Source organism: Lagopus muta, chromosome 1 (assembly GCF_023343835.1).
Source record: "Lagopus muta isolate bLagMut1 chromosome 1, bLagMut1 primary, whole genome shotgun sequence".
Taxonomy (NCBI): domain Eukaryota; kingdom Metazoa; phylum Chordata; class Aves; order Galliformes; family Phasianidae; genus Lagopus; species Lagopus muta.
This window is the reverse complement of record NC_064433.1, coordinates 186092777-186114708: the sequence shown is the minus strand read 5'-3', so window position 1 is coordinate 186114708 and position 21932 is coordinate 186092777. Positions and strand designations below refer to the sequence as shown.

Here is a 21932-nt window from a genome sequence, read left to right as displayed (position 1 = left end):
AGACATAACAGGGGAATGAACATTATTTTTTCTTGACAATTTTTCACTTTGTAGAGTTACTTTGCCATATGCTGGTCTGGGAAAGTCAGCTTAAGCTGAAATATAAAAAAAGACCAAGCCAAATAATTTATTGTGCCCCCTCCTATCTGCACACTAATAGTCATTTTCCCATTTTTTTGTTCACTGTCCTTACTTAACTGATCAAATTTTCTGGATCTTTTTTCAAGCAATAATTTACACAAAAGCATATTATCAAACAATGTTGCCTAATAGCCAACTGTTGATCCCGTGTCCAGATTTTAATGTTACTTCTTCTTCAACTGCAACAAGAAAGCAATCATGTGCTAGGCAGAAGATTAAAATTTTGCAATAATTGCCTTCATTTTGAAACCTTTAGGGGGTGGGGAAAAAGTCAGTTGGCTTTCATCCACAACATGTGATAGTCAGATTAATCACAGAAGTGTATTCTGCGTGTAAATGCATCCAGGGTAGGAATGGGGAAGGGCACTGCAGGGTGCACAGTAGCAGAAGTCAGTGGTGAAGCATTCCCAGTTGGGTGGAGAAGTTTCTTTCACACTCAGGTCATTGGAACAGTCAGAGAGAACTCTCCATGCACTGAAGCATAACGCTGATGCTCTCCTGCTGCTCTGTGAGGATGTTTCTGTTTGCCATGGGCTCACTGCTGGTCATCCTTCAGCCGTCCGCTGGGCAGTTCCCCAGAGTCTGTGCGAACACACAAAGCTTGCTGAGGAAGGAGTGCTGTCCTCCCTGGGCTGGAGATGGGTCCCCTTGCGGGGAGCGTTCCAACAGAGGAACCTGCCAGCGCATCCTTCTCTCTCAAGCTCCTCTGGGACCACAGTTTCCTTTCTCAGGAGTGGATGATAGAGAGGATTGGCCTTCTGTGTTTTACAACCGGACATGCAGATGCAGAGGCAATTTCATGGGGTTCGACTGTGGGGAGTGCAAGTTTGGCTTCTCAGGACAAAACTGCACTGAAAGGCGACTCAGAACGAGAAGAAACATCTTCCAGCTCACCGTCAGTGAGAAGGACAAGTTCCTTGCCTACCTTAACCTAGCAAAGAATATCCCTAGCAAGGACTATGTCATTGCTACTGGCACATATGCTCAGATGAACAACGGCTCCAACCCCATGTTCAGAAATATCAACGTGTATGATCTCTTCGTCTGGATGCATTATTATGCCTCTCGAGACACACTTTTAGGTGGCTCCAGTGTGTGGAGGGACATTGATTTTGCCCATGAAGCTCCTGGTTTTCTGCCTTGGCATCGTGCTTTTCTGCTGCTGTGGGAACGTGAGATACAGAAGATAACGGGTGATGAGAACTTTGCCATACCCTACTGGGACTGGCGAGATGCAGAGGACTGTGTAATCTGCACTGATGAATACATGGGTGGCCAACACCCCACCAACCCTAATTTACTCAGCCCAGCATCATTTTTCTCCTCATGGCAGGTAAGGACAGGCAAAGGGATGAAGGTAAGGGGAGGGTGAGAGGATAGGGCAGAACTAGGGAAAGGGAAAAGCTGATCAAGCTCAAACTATCCAACCTGACTTCAGGTACTTAAGAGAGGTGCAGAATCTGGAGAGAAAGTAAACTGCTTTCCAGATTTTATGTGGATCTTCATTTAGAGTATTCATTCATCTCTCTATCTCTGCTTTGACTGTAGAACATATTTCATTATGAATAAAAATCAGTCTAGAGGGATGAAAGTCATGCTTTTGTTTCCAGGCATGAGCTTTAACAGACTGAATAGGATTGTGTGTGCTGGAGCAGCCAGCTGAGTTAAAGAAATGTTTATGTATGCAAATAGCTAGCAAACAATCACTGCAAAATGGTTGGTGACTGAATGAAGTAAATGGTTCTAAGAAGATCTACTCCTCTCTGTGACTTTCTACATCAAGAGTTAAAACTAGCCAATTAGTCTTGTCTGCTTTCAACATAAATAAGCAAATAAATAAGTAAATAATCCTTAGAGCGTGGAAGAAACATCTGTGCTGTTCACCTCAGTAGTTCAAAAGAAAAATAAGAAGCGATCTTTGTTGCTCAAAGGAAATAAGTAAGTTCGAGAGCTATGCCTTCCACTTACAAACACTGTGAGTTAGTTTGTAAGCCAAGATTACATATTTACCTAGGTGATACAGTCTCATATATTCAAACTATACTGTGCTGTTCTAACACTGAGAGCTTCTAGAGTTTATTTGGCTCTTGCTCATTATTATCACAGTGCCTAAAATACAGTAGCAGAGGTCTATTGGCTTCTACAGACGTACTCCATAATGACAATAACAACAGTCCCTTCTGGCACTGAAGTCTATGATTATGTTGGTGTAAATCAAGCTCTGTTCTATTTATTTCTGTACCAACAACCCAAATGAAGATTGAGCAGTGTTAGTGATTTAATGGGAAGTGAAAGAGATACAAGCCAGCAGCTCACTGATATTCTGGCCTTACAGAACAACGACTAACTGGGGCTAGTGGGCTGGTTTTGTGTATTTAATCTTGACTTGTGCCCTCTAAATAATGTGGTCTACGTCTAGTCCTGTAAACTCAAGCATTTCCATCTACTATAACAGACCTATTTGAGGATGTTCTCTGGCACAAATTTTGTATGCATTATATAAATACATATGTATCTAAACATACATACTATGTTAAATGTATGTGTATAATTATATTTAGTTGTCCCCCCTCATAGGTACTTTTCAGGGACCATTTCTAGGTGGCTGTTTGTATGAAGTTACACTCTTCAGGAAACTAAGATGTTGTGTTTTATATTTAGCATAGCTATGGATTATTTCATGCTGTTTGGTCTGATTTTGGACTTGGAGCAAGGAAATGGACTCAGTGATCCTTATAGGTCCCTTCCAATTTGAGATATTCTGCAATGCTGTAATTTGGTCTCAGTGCCCAGGAACATTCCTGGCCACATATATTTTATCCATAGACATAAAATAAATAGAGTCGAAAAACATGTATTTTGATTTCATATGTAAAGATTACCCTTATTTCTAATAGTAGGAATCAAGATGAACTCTACTGACTAAATTGGACTGCATTATCAGAATGAAGTGGATCTGATCCCGGTCTGTGCACAACTAAATAGAGAGTTACAGGAAATGGTACAAGTGTTAACGTGGAATAAATGAAACTGGAATTGAGCTGGCTATATTTGTCAAGTGGAGCTTTTAGTGCAGTGTACTGGATGAGACAACCAAAGCCGTAGGAGGTAGGTTGTATAAAGGAATCAGCAAGCTGCTAGCAACATTTTCTAAAAGCCCTGGAGGTATCGGATAGTTAGATTTAGCTCCCTTTTTCAAAGATATTATTAACCATATCCAAATTCTTAGAACTTCTCCATCCTAGAGATAAGAACCCAAACGCTTTGCCAGACGCAGTGAATATATTTAAGAATAAGTCAGTTTATAACTTTTCATTTAAGGTTATTGTCGTAGATATATCATGGAAACAAACACATTTTATGAAATCAGTGGCTTTAAAAACACATATATTTTGTAACTTCAGTAGGCACAACAATGAATATTGTTCTATATTTAAAATGCATTCAGTGTCAGTATCTATGACTGCAATCACCTAAGTTCTTTGATGAAGCTTTCCAAGTCATTTCTGAAAGTGAATGTTTATCACTTATATTTTTCAGTCACTTCTGGAAATGTTATACTTTCCAAAATAGCTTCCAGTTTCCAAAATAGCACAATTTCAAATTCAAAGGGGGTTATTTAACTTTAACATCCACTACCAGCTGCCTTATCCAGGAAAGAATGACCGAGATTGAACAGAGTGACATTTTCAGTCAGTGAGCTTGGGGTGAAGAAGCAAAACTAACTGATATTTCTTTATTGGCATTGAATCTAATTTTTAACACTTGCTGACGATGGAATAACTTAGTTGATACAGTTGCTTTAAATAGCAAAAAATAAGAGATTAGAATCTCACTCCAGAAAATTGAGAGGAAACAAACACAGCCTTAATGTCAACCACAAAGCATAGATCTGCTGCAGAATATGTTGGTTATCTAAGCTCTGTAGATAAACAAGAGGATTTAAAAAAAAAAAAAAAAGAGAGAGAGAAAGAGAGAGAGGGAGAAGAGGAAGATCCAGAAATGTGGAGGAATTTAGGTTTTTAATAAGCATATAGATTAAAAAGAGGGCAAGAGAAACCTCTTGAATAACGTGTCTGAAATGTAGTGTCCTTTTACAATATCAAGTCTGTTTCTAAAGCATAATGAAACAATGTCTGCTACAGGAGGAAATTCTTCTCAAGATACAGTTATGGAATTGTTTTAAAAAGGCAAAGTGTCTATTTGCAGAACAGCATCTATCTTTTTTTTTTTAATCCCTAAAGAAAGGAGAAAATACTTTATTCCATTGAGAAGTTGCCATGGCAACATGGATACCCATGAATACATGCTGAAATTCTTGCTTTCCCCTTACTTTTATTTGGCACGCTGCTGTTACCACTTAGCTGAGTGAATTATCAGTCCACATTTTCCTGATGCTTACCACCTAAGTGAAACTTTTGATTCCTGCCTCTGCTTTAGCCAGAAAGTTTACCAGGGATCTTTAGTGGTTTTGTTTGTTTGCTTCTTTCATACTTCAGAGTGGGTAGAAAGGATTTTCCTATGCTTTCGGATACTTGCTTTTGATGATTCAAATGTTGCATTTAGATTTATTTAGGAGTGCATGGCACCTTTACCAAGTTTTATAATTCCACACCAATTTATCAGAGGGCAAGGTGGGAAATGCAGCTCTTCCATGACATTTTGAGAGTTTTACTGTTTATGTCTATAATTATTCAAGCTAATGAATTTGCTAAAGAAATAATTATGATGCCTTGCTTAAGTAGAAGTGGGTGAAATTCCACTCTCCTCTTCACCAGAGACAATTTGGGCTGCCCAGAGAGGTTGTAGATGCCCTGTCCCTGGAGGTGTTCAAGGCCAGACTGGATGGGGCCCTGGGCAGCCTGGTTTAGCATTAAACGTGGAGGTTGGTGGCCCTACATGTGGCAGGGGAGTTGGAGATTCGTGATCCTTGAGGTCCCTTCCAACCCTGGCCATTCTATGATTCTGTGGGGAAATTACTGAAGTCAATGGAGCTACAAATACAAATATAAATAAATAAATACCTAAATAAATTTTAAAAGCCTTCTGCAATTAAAAGCAGAATATTTCTGCTGGGATTTAGCATCAGAGTTCTGGGTTTTATCCCCCATGTGCTAGACAATCAATGAGGAAAATAATGCAGGAGAATATAAATGCTGTTTTAGATTTGTAGTTGTGCAACCAGGCTACACCACTGACTTCATCCTCCATCCCTTGAATTTTCTCTCTCCTAAAATAAAAGTTATTTGTGAGAAGTAATTGCATAGCGTGGAGGGCTGCCTACTCTCAGCTGTCGTGGTGCAAGCCTAGAGCCAACTTTTTGATGCAAGCAGTAAGAATTTCCCTTAGCACTTCTTTCTGTATCGTCCTGTAGAACTACAAATGGAAAGATACTACAAATGGGAAATACACTCCGAAAATACCAAATGGATACAAGGCTCTTGAACTAATAATGGCAGTACTTTAGATCCATTACTTGGAAATATGACTTTATAAGAAATAATAATTTCTGCTATTCAGGCACTGTTACTTAATTCTAAGCACAGCTTATCACAGAACTGTACTGCTAGTTGAATAATCTGAGGGAATAATTCAAAGCACTGTTTTCTGTACACCTTTAAAAATGGAAATTGTAGAATGGCTTAGGTTGGAGAGGACCTTAAAGATCAGCACTTCCAATCCCATGCCACATGCTAACAGCCACTGGATCAAGCTGCCCTGAGCCTCATCCAATATAGCCTAGAATGCCTCCAAAGATGGGGCATGAACAACTCTCTGGGCAGCCTGTCCCAGCGCCTCACCATTCTCTGAGTAAAACATTTTTTCCTAACATCTAACTTAAATCCACCTTATTTTAATTTAAAGCCATTTTCTCTTGTCCTATCACTTTTGGACTGTGTGAAAAGTCAGTTCCCCTCTTGCTAGCAAGCACCCTTCAAGTACTGGTAGGCCACAATGAGGTCTCCACAGAACCTTCTCCTCTCCAAGACAAACAGGCCCAACTCCATCAACCTTTCTTCATAGGAGAGCTGCTTTCATGCTCTGATCATCCTCTGGACCTGCTCCAACACCTCCACATCCTTCCTGTACTGGGCACCCAAGACCAATACTCCAGCTGGGGCCTCACGAGGGCAGAGGAGACTGGGACAATCACCTCTCTCTGATGCAGCCCAGAATGCAGTTGGCCTTCTGGGCTGTAAGGGCACACTGCTGGCTCATGTCTAGCTTTTTGTCTATCGGGAGTCCCAAGTCCATCTCTGCAGAACTGCTCACAATGAGTTCTTCTCCTATCTGGGATTGCTGCAACCCAAGTGCAACACTCAGCACTTGGTCTTGTTAAACCACATTAGATATCTGTGTGCCCACTTTTCAAGCATGTGCAGGTGATTTCCTGACTCATCATCCTGATTTCTTTTGCTGGAGGATGGAGAGTTCTTGTGCTCTCAGAAAGGCATCCTTAGGGTGCCGCCAGCTATGTTATGTTTCTTTGTCCCCATGTGGAGTTTTCCAGGAGATTTCATCCAACAACTCTTTATACAACCTGAAATTCGCTCTCCTGAAGTTCAGAGTCCTGATTCCATTCTTTGCCAAGCCTGAGTTCCTTGAGATCACAGGTTTGACCAGGACATGGTCACTGCAGCCTGGGCTACCTCCAAGCTTAATATCTTTAAAATTCTCCTCTGTGTTGGTGAGCAATAGGTCCAGCAGTTCTTCACCTCTTGTCGGTCTGTCCAATACTTGAACTAGAATGTTATCATTAATGGACTTCTGGGCATTCTGCTCCCTCATAGGGAGCAGAGTTGACAGGAAAGCAAGAGGGAGCAAGGGAAAGGGGCTGCTCCAGAGGGCTGCTCCATTGGGATGGAACAGCAGGCACGGCCCCAAGCGGCTGGAGTTCAAGGAGTATTTGGACAGCACTCTCAGACATTGGGTTTGGGTTTGATTCCTTTGTGGAACCCACAGTTGGACATGATAATCCTTGTGGGTTACTTCCCATTTGGGTCGTTCTACAGTTCTGTGGAAAAACAAACAAACAAACAAACAAACAAAAAAACAATACTCAAAGTTATAGAAATTAACAGCTACTGAATTTCACAAAAAAATGCATTTTCTTTCTTTTTATTTATTTGTAATTCACTAGAAAAAAATCCTGCCTATAGAAAGATGGGTCTGAGAATTTGTGGTGGATACAGATACAGCAACACAGAGAGGGCACAACTTGGAGACAGAGAGATCAGGGAATCACAGTCTATCGAGCCAGAAAGACTTTACAAATATTGCAGCCCTAATTGATACCAGAGTTTTCTACTCCTCCCCAGCAACATTTTGAAGTGTTGAGTGCAATGTAAGTTATCCACCAGTTTGGGGCTGCCTCTGAGCAAATAGACAAAACTCATCAACTTCTTCTGGAGGCTGAGAAAATACCTTGCAGGGCCTGGGTTTGTTTTTGAGCTGTCACTTTACATTTGTCTCATCTATTTGTAGCCTTCAGTCTCATAGCTCTTCCAGTTAATGCTTATGCTGGAAGGGTCACAGAGATAATTAATGACTTTTCACTTGCATAAAGAATGCATATAAAGGTTTTTAGAGTTTCTTCACAAAGTTTTAGTTTACAAATTTTCTTTTTTCTTTGTCTGTTTTATCTTCTCATTTCTGCTAACATTCAGGAGTACATTAAGAATTAAGTATAAATATACACGATCTCTTAGAAACCATTTGGGCTGCTATAGACACAGCACCTACTAAAGTGCTGCCTATAAAACTAAGCTCCCAAAGTACAGTTTGATCTATTGTAGATTTGGGGATTTCTGTGTATTTTTCCTCTTTGGTGAAGAAAATGCCTGAGCTTTGCCATTTAATTAAGATTAGATTATGTCTTACAATTATGCCTCCTAACCATGTCTCTCAACGCCACATCTCCACATTTTCGGAACACCTCCAGAGTCAGTGACTTCACTACCTCCATGGGCAGCCTGTGCCAGTGCATAAACAGTCTTCCTGAGAAGAAATTTTTCCTAATGTTCAACCTGAACCTCTTGTGGTGCAAGTTGAAGCTATTCCCTCTAGTCCTATCTCTAGTTACGTGGGAGAAGAGACCAATCCCCACCTCACCACAACTTCCCTTTCAGCTGGTTGTAGAGAGTGATAAGGTCTCCCCTCAGATTCCTCTCCTCTGTACTGAACAATCCCAGTTCCCTCAGTTGTTTCCCATAACATTTGTGCTTCAGACCCCTCACAGCTTCGCTGCCCTTCTCTGGACACACTCCAGGTCCTCAATGTCTTTCTTGTAATGAGGGACCCAAAACTCAACACAGTACTGGAAGTGTGGCCTCACCAGAGCTGAGTACAGAAGGATGACCAAATGCACCAAAGGACGGCTTGGAAATGCCCATTTCTCACCCCTGAGAGAGGCACAATGTGCCTCACAGGCAAGTGGTTGCTCTGGCTGCACTCCAAAGTGTTATTTTATGTGTATTAAGCTGGAGCATAGAACCACAAAAATGTTCTGATACATCTTCCAGACAAGGGTAGATCTGTGGTTTGTGGGCTCATAGGAGGAACAGAGTTAGGAACTGGCTCTCTGAGGAAGCAATATGCAGAGGTGCAGATTCAATTCTTACAGGCTGCACTTCCTCAGCAACCAAAGGAATTTCAGACCACTTTTTCAATGAGCAGCCATTTCAATACCCAATAAAATTATTCACCAACTTTTCCAGGTGTATGTTACTTTTCAGGTATATGTTACATGTACTGCATGTCTCTATGTAATAAGCAAAAATAATTTGTCACTCAAAACTCCAAAGCTTTGAATTTAAAAGTGTCAGATAAAAGACTGAACTTTGCCAAAAGCAATTCCTTTTACTTCAGCCCAGGGGCTGGCCTGTGCAAGCAGGAGCAAACTAAACAGCAGCAATGCTTCTGCACATTTACAGCCTGTTTTCTAAGAAATGATACAAAGAGCTGTGCAGAAGATCTCAGCTGCAGTGCACCAAGGGATTTTTTTTTCTTTTTTTTTTCTTTTTTTTTTTTTTGACACGAAGCCCATGAATGTTGCTGTGCATTCTGGACTGCCATCTACTGGTGTTTGCTCTGCTTATTGCTTACATAAGTTGTTCCTCAGAGAATCTTTGTAACGATTTCTGTGTAGCCAGTGGATTTGTGCATACAGACGCTGGGTGCAGTTTGAATGTGAGGCTTTTTCAGAGTTAACAGAGAAATTTGCTCAGAACTGTTCGAAAATGGAATACAAAATGTGTTTAAAGAGCATTTTTTTAGCAGAAAGACCTCATACTGAAAGGAAAAAAAAAGGCATTGCTATGACCTATTTTGTGTAAACATTATGCAGATTAAATCCAGAAGGATAAAAAAAGATGCTTTTGACTGCCCTATGTGCTGTTACTACCAACACTTCACCTGACTGATAAAACAGCAAATAATATTTTCAGGATAGAACTATAACTTGTAACACCTAAATCACACCCTTATGGAAAAGCACCCAAGCTCATTTTACAGCCAGACTTCAGTGTTTGGTTCAGGGCAGGCAAGGCACAGTTACTTTCACTTACAGGCACTTTCATTCCTGCCCCTAATGTGGGCATTTCATGATCATTCACTACCAGATACGTTACAGCATCTTGCTTCTGTTCACTTGGTCAGTTAAAAAGGGCTACACAGAGACACAAATTGAATAAAAAAATAACACTTTAAGCATTTATAAGCCTCCTAACATTGAGTGTAATTAAATCACACTAAAAACAAACAAACAAAACAACGGGGCCATGTTCTTTCATTTAGATATATTTGAACTCATGCTTGAAGGCTCCCTGAGTGTCTGAGATGCCAGTTGTGAAAGCAATGCATGATTCCTCTTTATGATGAGTGGGGTTATATCTCTGGGTAGTGGGCTGAGGATGAAAAGACAAGAGATGACAAGGCAGCAAAGCCAGGAGAACTGTACAAACGGACTGGAGAAAACCAAGGTGGAAAGAAAGCTTTTGTGATTGCAGTTTCTGAGCCAAGTGCTGACTGGGAAAAAGAGTTGAGGCCCACCAGGCAAGGCTTACCCATTTTCTTCACTAGTGCATTTATAGGGACTTGAGATTGTGCATTCTCTATAAGCAAAAAAATAACTATAACATCTCCCACATGAATCATCCCCCTGCTTTCCTTTTAACTTCGGTTGAACTTCATCAGAGTAATGAGAAAACAGTCATCAAAACAGCTGTGTAGCTATGCTTTGTGTTTTCAAGTGTAGGTCTCTCTATCTTGCTACCCCTTCCTTCTTGGTGAAATCTGAAAATAAATTTCTTGGAAGCACAATCCTTGGGAGATCTGCCAAAAGAAATTGAGTTCTGTGCATGTTAAACCCTGCTGGACAATCACCTTCAGCCTCCAAGGGCACCTTAGCAGTTTTAATATACCAGGGCAAATTTCAGTTATCAGAGCAGTCTCAATGGATAAATTTCTCTGATAAGCTTTCTTATCTCAAAAAAAAAAAAAAAAAAAAAAAAAAGAAAAGAAAAAGAAAAAAAAAAGAATTTATTCATGAGATTCATATGATTCATATTCATAAGAAGCTTATCATTTAAGAACTCCAGATCCTTAAGAAATCTAGGTTATATCACCAGTCCTGTCACACATTTTCTATGTGGACAAATCACTTAGGAAATTATTCTTCTCTTGTCATCTCCTTCCAGTCTTCCAAAAGTTTGTTAGGCTGTGAAGCAGGTTGCTTTTGACTCTGTCTTAAGTGACTTCAGAGGCATATCCATGCCTCCAGGGTGCGATTCATCCCACCCTAATGCAGGAACAGAACATTAAGCAGAACATTTAATTTTGCTTTCCTTGCTAACTGCAGTCCAGAGACTGTTCCCACATTGATTTTTTTTACATATTTTCTTTCACTGTCTTAATCAATGGAGAGAGCTTGGCACCCCTGGAAGTAAGTACATCTCAGTTACCAGACATCTGGTCTGGGGGGGCTGAATCACACTCTGGAGATGCTTCTCTCTATTGATTGCACAGTTGCCCTAAAGTGTTTCTTCATTCCTGGCAATTTGTACACAATTAGCAGTGGCAAAGTAAATCTCCCATTCACTTCTTTCCATCATGGAGAACCTCACGTTCCTCCACCTCATTCAATGCAAATATGGTGCTTTCACACACATTCTCCATTGTTTCAGTTGATGAAACAAGGATACACTCCCAGGATGAAAAACTTTTGAATGTTAATACTTTTCCAATATCCATGAAAACAACACCTCAGATTTTGATATATTTGCATCTTCTTGTGAAGAACATGGTATTTTCTCATTTTGTACATAAAAAATCATCAAGATACAGTGAAACTAAGTGATTTGTCCATTTAGTTTGACAAAGCACAGATAGATATTTTCAGACCAAATTACAATTGTTTTCATGTTCCAAGTCAACAATTTTCTCCTTTATTGCATACGGAGACAAGTCCATGATTATGGCTTTGTTCAGTAGCCTGTTGAAGCCAAAAGCCTCCTTTTTGCAACTGCAGCAAAAGGTTTAACTCCGTTTGAATCCTGCTGCACTGATTGATAACACTGAATTTAGCTTTCATGAGTTTCCAAGTGCAAAAAAAGGTGATACATTATCCCACATGGACAGTCATTGGTGCATTATTTCAAAATTTGCACCATAGTAGGGTGATGTTTTCCATGAAACATCTTCTTATATTAAAACATTACATAGACAATTTTAAATATATATTCTTGCAACAACCTTACTATATCATATATTTCCTTCACTTCTTCCTAATATAGTAATCAAAGTATCTCTTTGTTTGTTTTCTTTTTTTTTTTTAACTGCAACTTTGCTAATAGAAAGTGTTTTGTACAGGTAATCTGCACTCGATCTGAAGAGTACAACAGCCAACAGGCTTTATGCAACGCCACTACTGAAGGGCCTCTTCTTCGAAATCCTGGAAACAATGACAAATCAAGGACCCCAAGGCTCCCATCTTCATCAGAAGTTGAATTTTGTCTGTCACTCACTCAGTATGAATCTGGATCCATGGATAAAATGGCCAATTACAGCTTCCGAAACACTTTGGAAGGTAACGCTTCACTCTGCTATGACATTTCTGTCAGTAACCTGATTGTCTCTAGGATTAGAGCTTTTAAATTTTAGATGTTTTTAGCTAATTTCATTATGCACAACTCATAATTATATAGCATAACATACTATAATGTAAAATAGTATAAATATATATTGTATTATGCCATATATAATTATAAAATGATAATAATTATTAAATAAGTATTATAAATAATACTTACTCCTATCAACATACAGGAAGTACCATGTTAAAAATATTGAAAGCACAGACTAGACCAGACCCTAAATCCATCTATTATGAGACATTGTTTCAACAATAGTTAGTACCAGGCACAGAAATATATCTGCATGAAAACAGATAAAAACAGATAAAAACAGATAATCTAATAACCTACTTTCCCATGATTGCAACCATGTCCATGCAGACTGCAGGATTATCCTGAGTCTGTCTTCCAGGGACTGTGCTGAATGTCAAGGGTGAAAGAAGATGCTGCCACTTGGGTTGTGTATATGCATTCAGCAACTCGTAGTAGCTTCACGCCAGAATCCAAGGATTAAGGATGACATTATACCTTGAACATTAATCATATAATCACAGAATGGTTTGGATTGGAAGAGACCTTTAAGATCATGTAGTTCCAATCTTCTGCTACAAGAAGAGACACCTCCCTCTAGACCAGGTTGCTCATAGTTCCATCCAGCCTGGCCTTGAATGTTCCAGGGAGGGGGCATCCACAACCTCACTGGGCAACCTGTTCCAGTGTCTCATCACTCTCACAGTAAAGAATTTCTTCCTGAAATCTAGTCTACCTTCAGCATCTTTTGCTGAAGTGTTTAGTTATTCATCTCAGTTATCTAATTAGCCAATCCACTATAAAGGTTCCTAATTTGCTGATAAACGAGGATTCTTTTGTAAATAGAATTGTTATTCTTAATTATCTATTGACCCAATCTCTTTCAAAACTTGCTAAATTGCTAGTAAACAAGGCTAGCACATTATAGTTACCAAAAACCATTACTTCCCTGCTGTATTATTTATCTGCTGAATCAAATTGGCCGTATTTTCATTGGTATGCCAGAGATTTTACTTGCAAGGAAGCCACAAGGACCAAAAAATACAGTATAGACTTTGGTGTGAGGATAACAAAGCAAAGCTTTTAATTGTCTGGTATTACTCTTGATGCAGTATGCAATGCCATAACGGGGAAGAAAAAAAAAAGAATCTGTTTCAGTACTAAAAAAAGGTTAAAAAAAGTGAAATATGCATTCTGAAAACAAAAGAAAATAAAGATATTTATTACTGACTCCAGCTCTGAACAGTTTTTGTTGGCAGTTGTGGTTTTTACATTTGAGAAAAAAAAAAAAAAAACAACAAGTTCAGGAAACAAAAAGGTGGCATAACTTTCTATACATTTTTCTCCACAACATAAGTGATTAAATGTGAAGAGTAAAAATGGAAAAGTAGAGAAAAGGGAAATGAAATAAACAAGACAAAAAATCATGAGTGTTGCTGTTAGTATTGTAAACAAAGCCAAAGGCACAGTGTATAGAGCCATAGAATCAAAATGGACACTTCACTTTCAAAGGCTTAATTTCAGTGTTATGACTACTCATTAAATTGTACCTTGATCTGAGGAAGCACATACCTCTCCCAAAGAGGAAGCCAGGAAGTTATTTAAATTTGAAAACCAGAATCAGGGTTTTTGTCTGATTAATTTACCATTCTTTTCTCTTGCCTCTGTCACATTAATGTCATGGCAGTCATGGCTGATCTTTATTAATATACTAGAGTCATCAGCCAAGCACACTATGAAGAGACCATGTTTTATCTGAACTGTGGCAATGTCTCTACATCCTGAAGAAACTCTTGTAGATCAAATTTTCCTCCAAGTGAGCTTTCCTGTTCTGTGTAACAAATCTCTAGAACCGGAAGAATGTTCATATTTCTACTAAGATTGTGAAGCTCCAGCTTATTATCACTAGGCTAGGCACCAATGAGCTCTCATGGATTTAACGTGATTTAGATAATTCCTCCTATAAACTTGGGACAAAAAGACACGTCCTTGAGGATGAACACAAGCCAGATATGATCCAGAAGCTTAGGTAGTTACAGAAGTAGCATATGTTATCTTGGACGTAGCATTGCATGACCTCTGGCTGCATCCATTTAGCCTATAGCCAGGATAGACTGAATTTATATCTGTTTTTTTTTTCAGTCCATCGAGATGTGCATGCATAATAGCCTTTTTAGAGTACTTGAATGATTCCCCCAGTGCAGTTCAAAGAGCGAAGGAGAGAGATGGAGCAATTTTCTGTAGCAATGGGGAAGGCCCTTTGCAAGTCCTAGGATCAATGTGGAGGAAGGCTAAGAGGATGCACTACAGTAAGAAAAAGCTCAGTGGGAACACATTGAGAAAATAAATGTCCTGTCCTTGGACATTCCATAGATGTGAAACCAAAAGCAAAACACCAACTCAGTACTACAGTTCTCTCTCTACCAGGGGAAATCCTGTTAAGAAAGTAATGTTTGCTGTAGTCCAACTCCCAGTGCCCTTACCATATTGTTTTATAACTTTAATAGCCTAGCTGAAGGAGCTCTATCTACGGTTCTCCAGAGCTGTTATGAAAGAAAATGAAGTTCAATAGAATGCAGAAATTGCTCCTCCTTGTAGCCTGAACTATCTATAAAACCAGCTAGTCCTAAAATCTGTTCGCTGTTTGTTTCATAAAAGGCATTTTTAACTCATTCTCCTGAAAATTATTACAAAAAATTGCTGAAGAATAGGACATTCCTTTCCCATACAACTATCATTACACTCTTTAGTGCTTCCACAATGAAAATTGTTTCAGACCATTGGTTTTAGTTTTTAATTAAGATTCTGCTTCAAGAGCACCTTCAGGTTTTTCTCTGAGTGTATTCCTCATTCTCTCAAAATGCATTAAAATTGAAAAGTAACAGTAATTAAAAAACTGAGAGTTCCAGAATACTACCCAGATCTTGTCCATCAAATTGAGTTACTGCCTTCCTGTCTGCGAAAGTTGAATAGGATATGTAATACAAGACTTCTGAATACTCTGAGAACTTTTCTATTCCAATATGGAATTAACTTGTTTTAAGACACTTTCTTTTTTTTTCCCATTGAGATTATTTTTAATCTGAATTATTTTGACACTTAAGTTTACACCTCAGGACCATAAACTTTTCAGTTTATTCAACTAAAGACAGTGAAGTGCAGTACCTCGTCAAAAATACATGCTAAGATTGAAACAGACAGTAGGAAGTCCTTTACTAAAAAAAAAACAAACAAACAAACAAAAAAAACCCACCACCACCACCAACAAACTCACAATGAATAAATAAAGATACATTTTGGTAGCTCTTTTCTTACAAATGATCTGCTTCACTTTTTGTTACATACAGATGCCAAAATGAGACTGCTAATTTGCTTCCATTGTGCTGTACTGTAATGGCATTCTCACATATTTGCTAACAGTTCATAGATCCTAGCATTTATTTCCTTCTTTTAAATCCTTCTTTACTGGTTTACCCAAGTTTGTGCTGATACAACTAAGGTCAAATTCTAATTTCTTCTAGATCCAAAGTAAATCCAAAGTAACTCCCTTTACTTAGTGGTGCTACTTTAGATTTACAAAAGATGAGCAGAACCAAGCTAATGATTCTAATGGAGTGGCTCTTGATTTACACCCATGTGAGATTTACTCCTCAACTTTAGTTCTGTAATGGAAAACAGCTGTGATCACTTATAAGATGAAACCAGAGTATTCCAGATTTAGACATCATGCACTTCTGGACAAAACTTCATGCCCTTCCATGTCTGAGCATCCATGTGAACTGGAATAAGCACATTTTGACCATCTAAGAGGTAGTCATCAGCACCACACTGAATCCATGTTTGCCTGAGAGATAACACTGCTATGCAGACACTACTGATGTCAATTATGAGTAACCACAACAAATATGATCAGCTAAGGTCAATATAGTCTGTTAAAACAACCACCCAGTAGAACTGAACACTCAGGATGTCCTCTTACTCTGAAACAGTAGTTTCTACTTTGAAAAACAGTGGATTAAAAGCAGGTGGCATATTTTTCCTTGGAGGTAAATATTTTACTTAGGATTTGTTGAACAAAGGTCCTAACTGGAAAGCACTACTGACTTCATCAGACGCATCTTGGATGCAAGAAGAGTTCAGAAAATCAGTTGATATTATAAGCCATAGGTGAGGATCAGCTGACTGTAAATTAAGATTTGGGCTTCTTTGTGTAGGTCAGCTTTAATGTGACACGTTCTAAGAATTAGAGGTAGTCAAAAAAATACTTTTTTTCCACATGTAAGATGAGTATATTCATGGCAATTTCAAATGAAAATCAGTGCCTCTTAAATTTTCCACAAATGGACAAAATAATATTCTTCAGATTCTAAAACTCTATATCACTTTGATTATTCATGAATTAACTCAGGACATATAGTATCAAGTGCCATAGCAGTCCCTTGTCTGACACAATTATGTATTGTTACTCTTGTCCTGTCATGAAATAATGGAACAGAACATCAAGCACTTCAAAATGTAATTTCAGTTTAATAGAACATCCTGTAAGATCCTATCCCATGAGATATTTTCATCTAGAAAACTTTTCTCAGTATTCTCACTGTAATCCATATAGCTAACAAAAAATGGTTTCTCAGAATGAAGTTTTCCAGCAGAAAACTTCTAATTAAAAAAGTTTTAGCCTACAGCCAACATCTCTCATCCAGCTTAGATTCTCAACCTCTGAGTAAAGTTGGGCTGCACATTGAGAAAGTGCTGTCAAGTCACAGAGGGTCCTGAACAGATAACCACAAAGACTGTTCATCTCAGATCACAGTGAAGTTCTACAAGAATCATTATAAGTAAAAACCCTAGGTGGTGGTATGGTCTAAATTAGATAATCACAAACTTTCATTTGCTACAGCCCTTTAGGCCAAATTCTGCAGATCTTGCAGTTGCTTCACTTTAGAGTGGTTACAATAATAACATTGCTTGAGAAAATATGTTTCCAATGGATGAAAGTCTCCACCACTGTAAGTCGGAAGAACACCACTAGCTTCAAAGACCTGTAAGGATATGGCCTTAAAATTTTTATATCTGTATCTTCTTTCCTGTTTTATGGCATGTGCATCTGTCTGTCCTGAGCTTCACTCAAATGTAGAAACCTTATTAAAGTGTCATCCCTGTCCAGAGTGGCACTATGTGTATCAGTCAGCTGCACTTGGATATGCAATATGCAGAGCAGAATTTGGCCTTTAAAGTCCCTGATGCCCCAATAACAGGCCTAGAAAGTCATACAAAACTAAATTATATTTTTAAAGAAAGTTTTGAGGTTTAAAAACAAAACAACAATAAATATTTCACAGACATCAGTAGTATCACAGAGGTTTGGCAGTCCATTAAAATAATCAGAGGAGGAAGGACTTCTGGAATGGTTCATCCATTTCTGTAGCACTGAAGGCTTCTAATGCTCTCCAAGGTCTGCATACCCTTCACTAAACATACTTACAGCACTTCAGACAGTGGCAAATGAGCACTTGAGGGAAACAGTACCTGCTTGAAATACATAATGTTTGATAGATTATACAGGAACGTCTGTGGACTCTGACATTAGACAGTAAAATCTAAAGTTAGTATAGTTAAATTCTCTATTAAAAGACATATACTTAACTTACTGCATTTTTAATGAGAACTACCTATATATCATCCTAAAAGAGTTAGGCAGCCTTAATTGTGAGTGACATGATTAGCTCCTCCTATAATAAACTTTGGGCTAAATTCTCATCTGATTTAATTTAGCCTGGTTCTATTGAAGTTGCTTCAACTTCATTGAATCATTGTTACTGATCTACAAGGTTATAAGTAGGAGCAGAATCACATTTATAATCACTTACAAATATGATCCTTCTCTCACTAAAATCACTGGTAACACCTCAAGTCTCTTCAGTGATATATGCCCTACTGGCTATTTCTAATACACCATAATTAAATGAGAATGTAGAAGGATGTCTGAGTGATTCAGCTTTCTATACTGGCTGGATGATTTAATAGCTCACTACCACCTAATTCTCTGTGCAATTTCCTCAGTCCTCTAGCCAGTCACTCTCACCACCTTTCGGTACTGAGAATCATTGCATAAGATACTGCATGAGTATTCTGTCAGTTCAGTGAGTTAACTCAGTTCACAGAAGGGTTAAGAACAGTTGCATTCAGTACATGGGAGAGGACGGGCACACACACCATAATGCAAAACAGGTGGAAGGATCTGCCCTTTTCACAGGCAGTGATATCAGTTTGCCTGAAAGAAAAGATTAATATCCAAACAAATAAAATGAATTAATATCAAACTACAGTTTTATTCCTGCTAGCTTTAATGTTTTTATGGACTTTCCTAACTTCTCATGGTGCACCTTTGAGAATGACTAAATGCACCCCAATTAACTGGGAGATGGGATGTTGGGGTTATTAAAAGCATCCCAGTTACTTGTGAACATATGATCATTGCAATAAATTGCTGAAGTTCATGAGTTTCATGAAAGTTGACTAGAGCCAGAATGTTCTGTATATTTTTTTCTAAAATATTAGATAAAGTATTTGCAGTGCATTAAGAAATTTTTGAAAGTATCTAATGTCTGATACGAAACATACAATCATAGAATGGCTTAGGTTGGAAAGAACCTTAAAGATCATCAAAATCAAGTTGGAAGTTGGAAGTTGATGATCTCTGGAGTCCCTCGCAGTTAGTTTGGAAGGGACCCCAAGGTTCATCAAGTTCCAACTTGAGCTTGATGATCTTTAAGGTCCTTTCCAACCTATGCCATTCTATGATTCTATGATCAAATTCTAGGATCTATGATCAAATTCTATGATCAACCCTGCAATGGGTTGCCAACCACTAGATCTGTCCTTCTGCCTAGACCCTGCACAAGTCTATCTTACCTTCAGTATATTATAATGCAGCTGAATATAAGTAAAAGAGTAGTTTCAGAATGATATACATATGTATCTTTTTCAGTGAAGATTCACAGAGATTCCCTGGTAAGGAGTATTGCTAAATCAACTAACTCCACTCCAGTGGTCACACACTATGGCTACCTGTAAGGAAGGCCAAAATTGTTGCAATCAATTCCTATCAATTCTGGCCAAAATGTCAACATGCATTATTCTTCACAGAACCTTAAGAAATATATTTTATTCTGTTTTATTTTTTAATTTTTTTTTTTTTTTTTTTTTTTGCTAGGTGGCAGCTAGGTAGTATAACATTCCCTATCAGACAACTTCCTGTGGGCAAGATTTTCCCTTTGAGAAATTCTGCCCATGTTTATGCTCCCATGCATCATCTTCAATAATCCTGTTCCACTTTGGATGTACTTGACACTTGCAGTTATCTGTAAGCATTAACATGATTGTTGCTCTCTCCTAAATCCAGATTTACCTTACCTTGAAGTCTTTTCATCATCAGCCGACTCTACTTCTTCCAACTCTCCTGATTATGTTTTCTTCTCTGAATTACTTCGAATTTCTTGAAATGTTTTTCATAATATTGCCATGAAAAAGATAGACAGTTATTATTATATATTGATTCTTAGGTGTCACAGGGTGTATTTGACCCTTAGTGTAATAGATAGGCTTCATTTAGTATATAGTGTAGTACTGAAAAATGCTGCCCTGAGATACAGTGGATCCCCATCCCTGGAAGCATTCAAGGTCAGACTGGACAAGGCTCTGAGGAGCCTGATCAAGCTGTAGGTGTCTGTTCATTGCAGGGGGTTGGACTAAATGGCCTTTAAAAATCCTTTCTCACTCACATGCTTCTACGATTCTATGAAAATTCTCCAGGACTTTTCACCAAAAGATTTTGCTTGAAGAGGTTGCTAGACAAGGCAAAGCCTCATAAGGATAAGGGAATTTAGAAGCACGAAGAGGTGAAAATAGCCCACCAGCAGATCATTCTCAGTGGTGTCTAATAAACAAGTTTCCAAACTGACAGACTGTTATTTAGTAATAAAACATCAATGGCCACGTGTCAATCAATACCTTCTGTGAATCAAGAATTTCCCAGAGAGTTTTCTCTTTTTCCCATCTTCGATAAAATGTGACAATATTGGGAAAACACAGAGCAGCAGCACAATATGCATACTGCTCAAAGCCCTTTTTATTGGATTATTGATTTTTTAAGATGTTTGAATATCCCTACATTATGTTTTCTCATCCTACAACATACAGAAATTGTGATAATATGACACCTTTGTGAACCAAATCAGAGATGGCAGTAGGGCTTAGCATCAGGTTAAGATGTTTTCTTGCAGAAAACCAGAGAAGTTCCACGTGGTTTAGCTGACTTTTATTTTGAGTCCTTAAAATTAGGGAGGAGGCTTGTCTGTTACGATGCTCAGAAAAGGTTACCAGCACCAAAGCTGATGTGTGGGGAGGCTACCACACCAGATCAGAAATTCAGGGTTTGCTCTGTGTGACCTACCTACTTGTAAAGCCTGTATTCTAGGAGAGATTCAAAATAACAGCAGTCCACAGACTTTCATGCTCAAGAGGGAAGGTGAAAGAAGATCATCAATTGATTATTAACCATATACACACACATTAATATTTTATTAATTATTTACAAACCCCTTTTGTGAAGATAATAGCATGTATTGCATTGTCTCCTTCGAATTAAAGAATGAGTTCTGTAGAGATAAGTGATATTAAATGGTTGCGCATATGATGAGATACACTAGCCTGTTGTACCTTAGAAATACCTAAGGATAGAGAAAAAAATGAAAAGAAAAAAAAAAGAGTAAGTTTAATGTGAATAAACATACATGCATAAACACCTGCAGGAATTAGGTTTCCTTTTTACAGTCACACAGGATGGATGTAGAAATTTAAAAATATAAACCAATTAAGCAGTACATTTGCTGACATGCTGCATTAGCTACATGGCAGGAGTTTTAATTTAGCTTACTCTAATTTCATCTTTGCTATGCCTTTGAAATTTATTAATACTCCTTTACATGTTTTCTGAAGCTCTTGTCTAAAATGCTGAAAGTAAATGAGTTGAAATTAGGTGCTTTGATCTTCAGTGTTACTGGTGAAAGAATTCTCTGCATTGTAGTATCAGCATGTGATTTTCTCTGGAATATACAGGCTTTGCTGATCCACGCACTGCGATATCAAACATATCTCAAAGTGGTTTGCATAATGCCCTTCACATCTACATGAATGGCTCCATGTCCCAAGTACAAGGCTCTGCGAATGATCCTATCTTCATCCTACACCATGCTTTTGTTGACAGGTGAGTTTAATTCTTCTTGGTAAACCTAATTTATTTTGTGTTTCTACAGTGCAGTTTTCACTTACGCTTCAAAACTGCAATTATTTTACATGCACAGCATTTTCAGACATATAAAATCATCTTAGCTATTATTTGAGAGCAAGTGTCTCTCCTGACCTGTCTTTACATTCACTGGATTAAGCATCATTTGAAAAGTTGACAAATGTAATCAGCTTTTATTACCAAGGTAAAAATAGTCCTTCAATGATGTCATAGTAATTGATATATATGGATGTGTATGTCAAGAAGTTTGGACTGAAAGTGTATGACTCATTTTAACAAGACTATAATCAGTTGGAGTAGTTCCTTAATATTCTAAATGT

At 38.3% G+C, this 21932-nt stretch overlaps 1 protein-coding gene across 1 annotated transcript in view; it reads left to right on the top strand.

The window, feature by feature from the left end:
• Window positions 1-650: 650 nt before the first annotated feature.
• The window catches only part of TYR (tyrosinase), a 45932-nt gene continuing 24650 nt past the window's right edge, over window positions 651-21932 (top strand). Inside the window, exons 1-3 of the mRNA XM_048940165.1 lie at window positions 651-1474; window positions 12010-12226; window positions 21423-21570. Of these exons, the coding sequence (XP_048796122.1) occupies window positions 656-1474; window positions 12010-12226; window positions 21423-21570 (1184 nt within the window). The 5' untranslated portion in view covers window positions 651-655. The remainder of the gene's footprint in view (window positions 1475-12009; window positions 12227-21422; window positions 21571-21932) is intronic.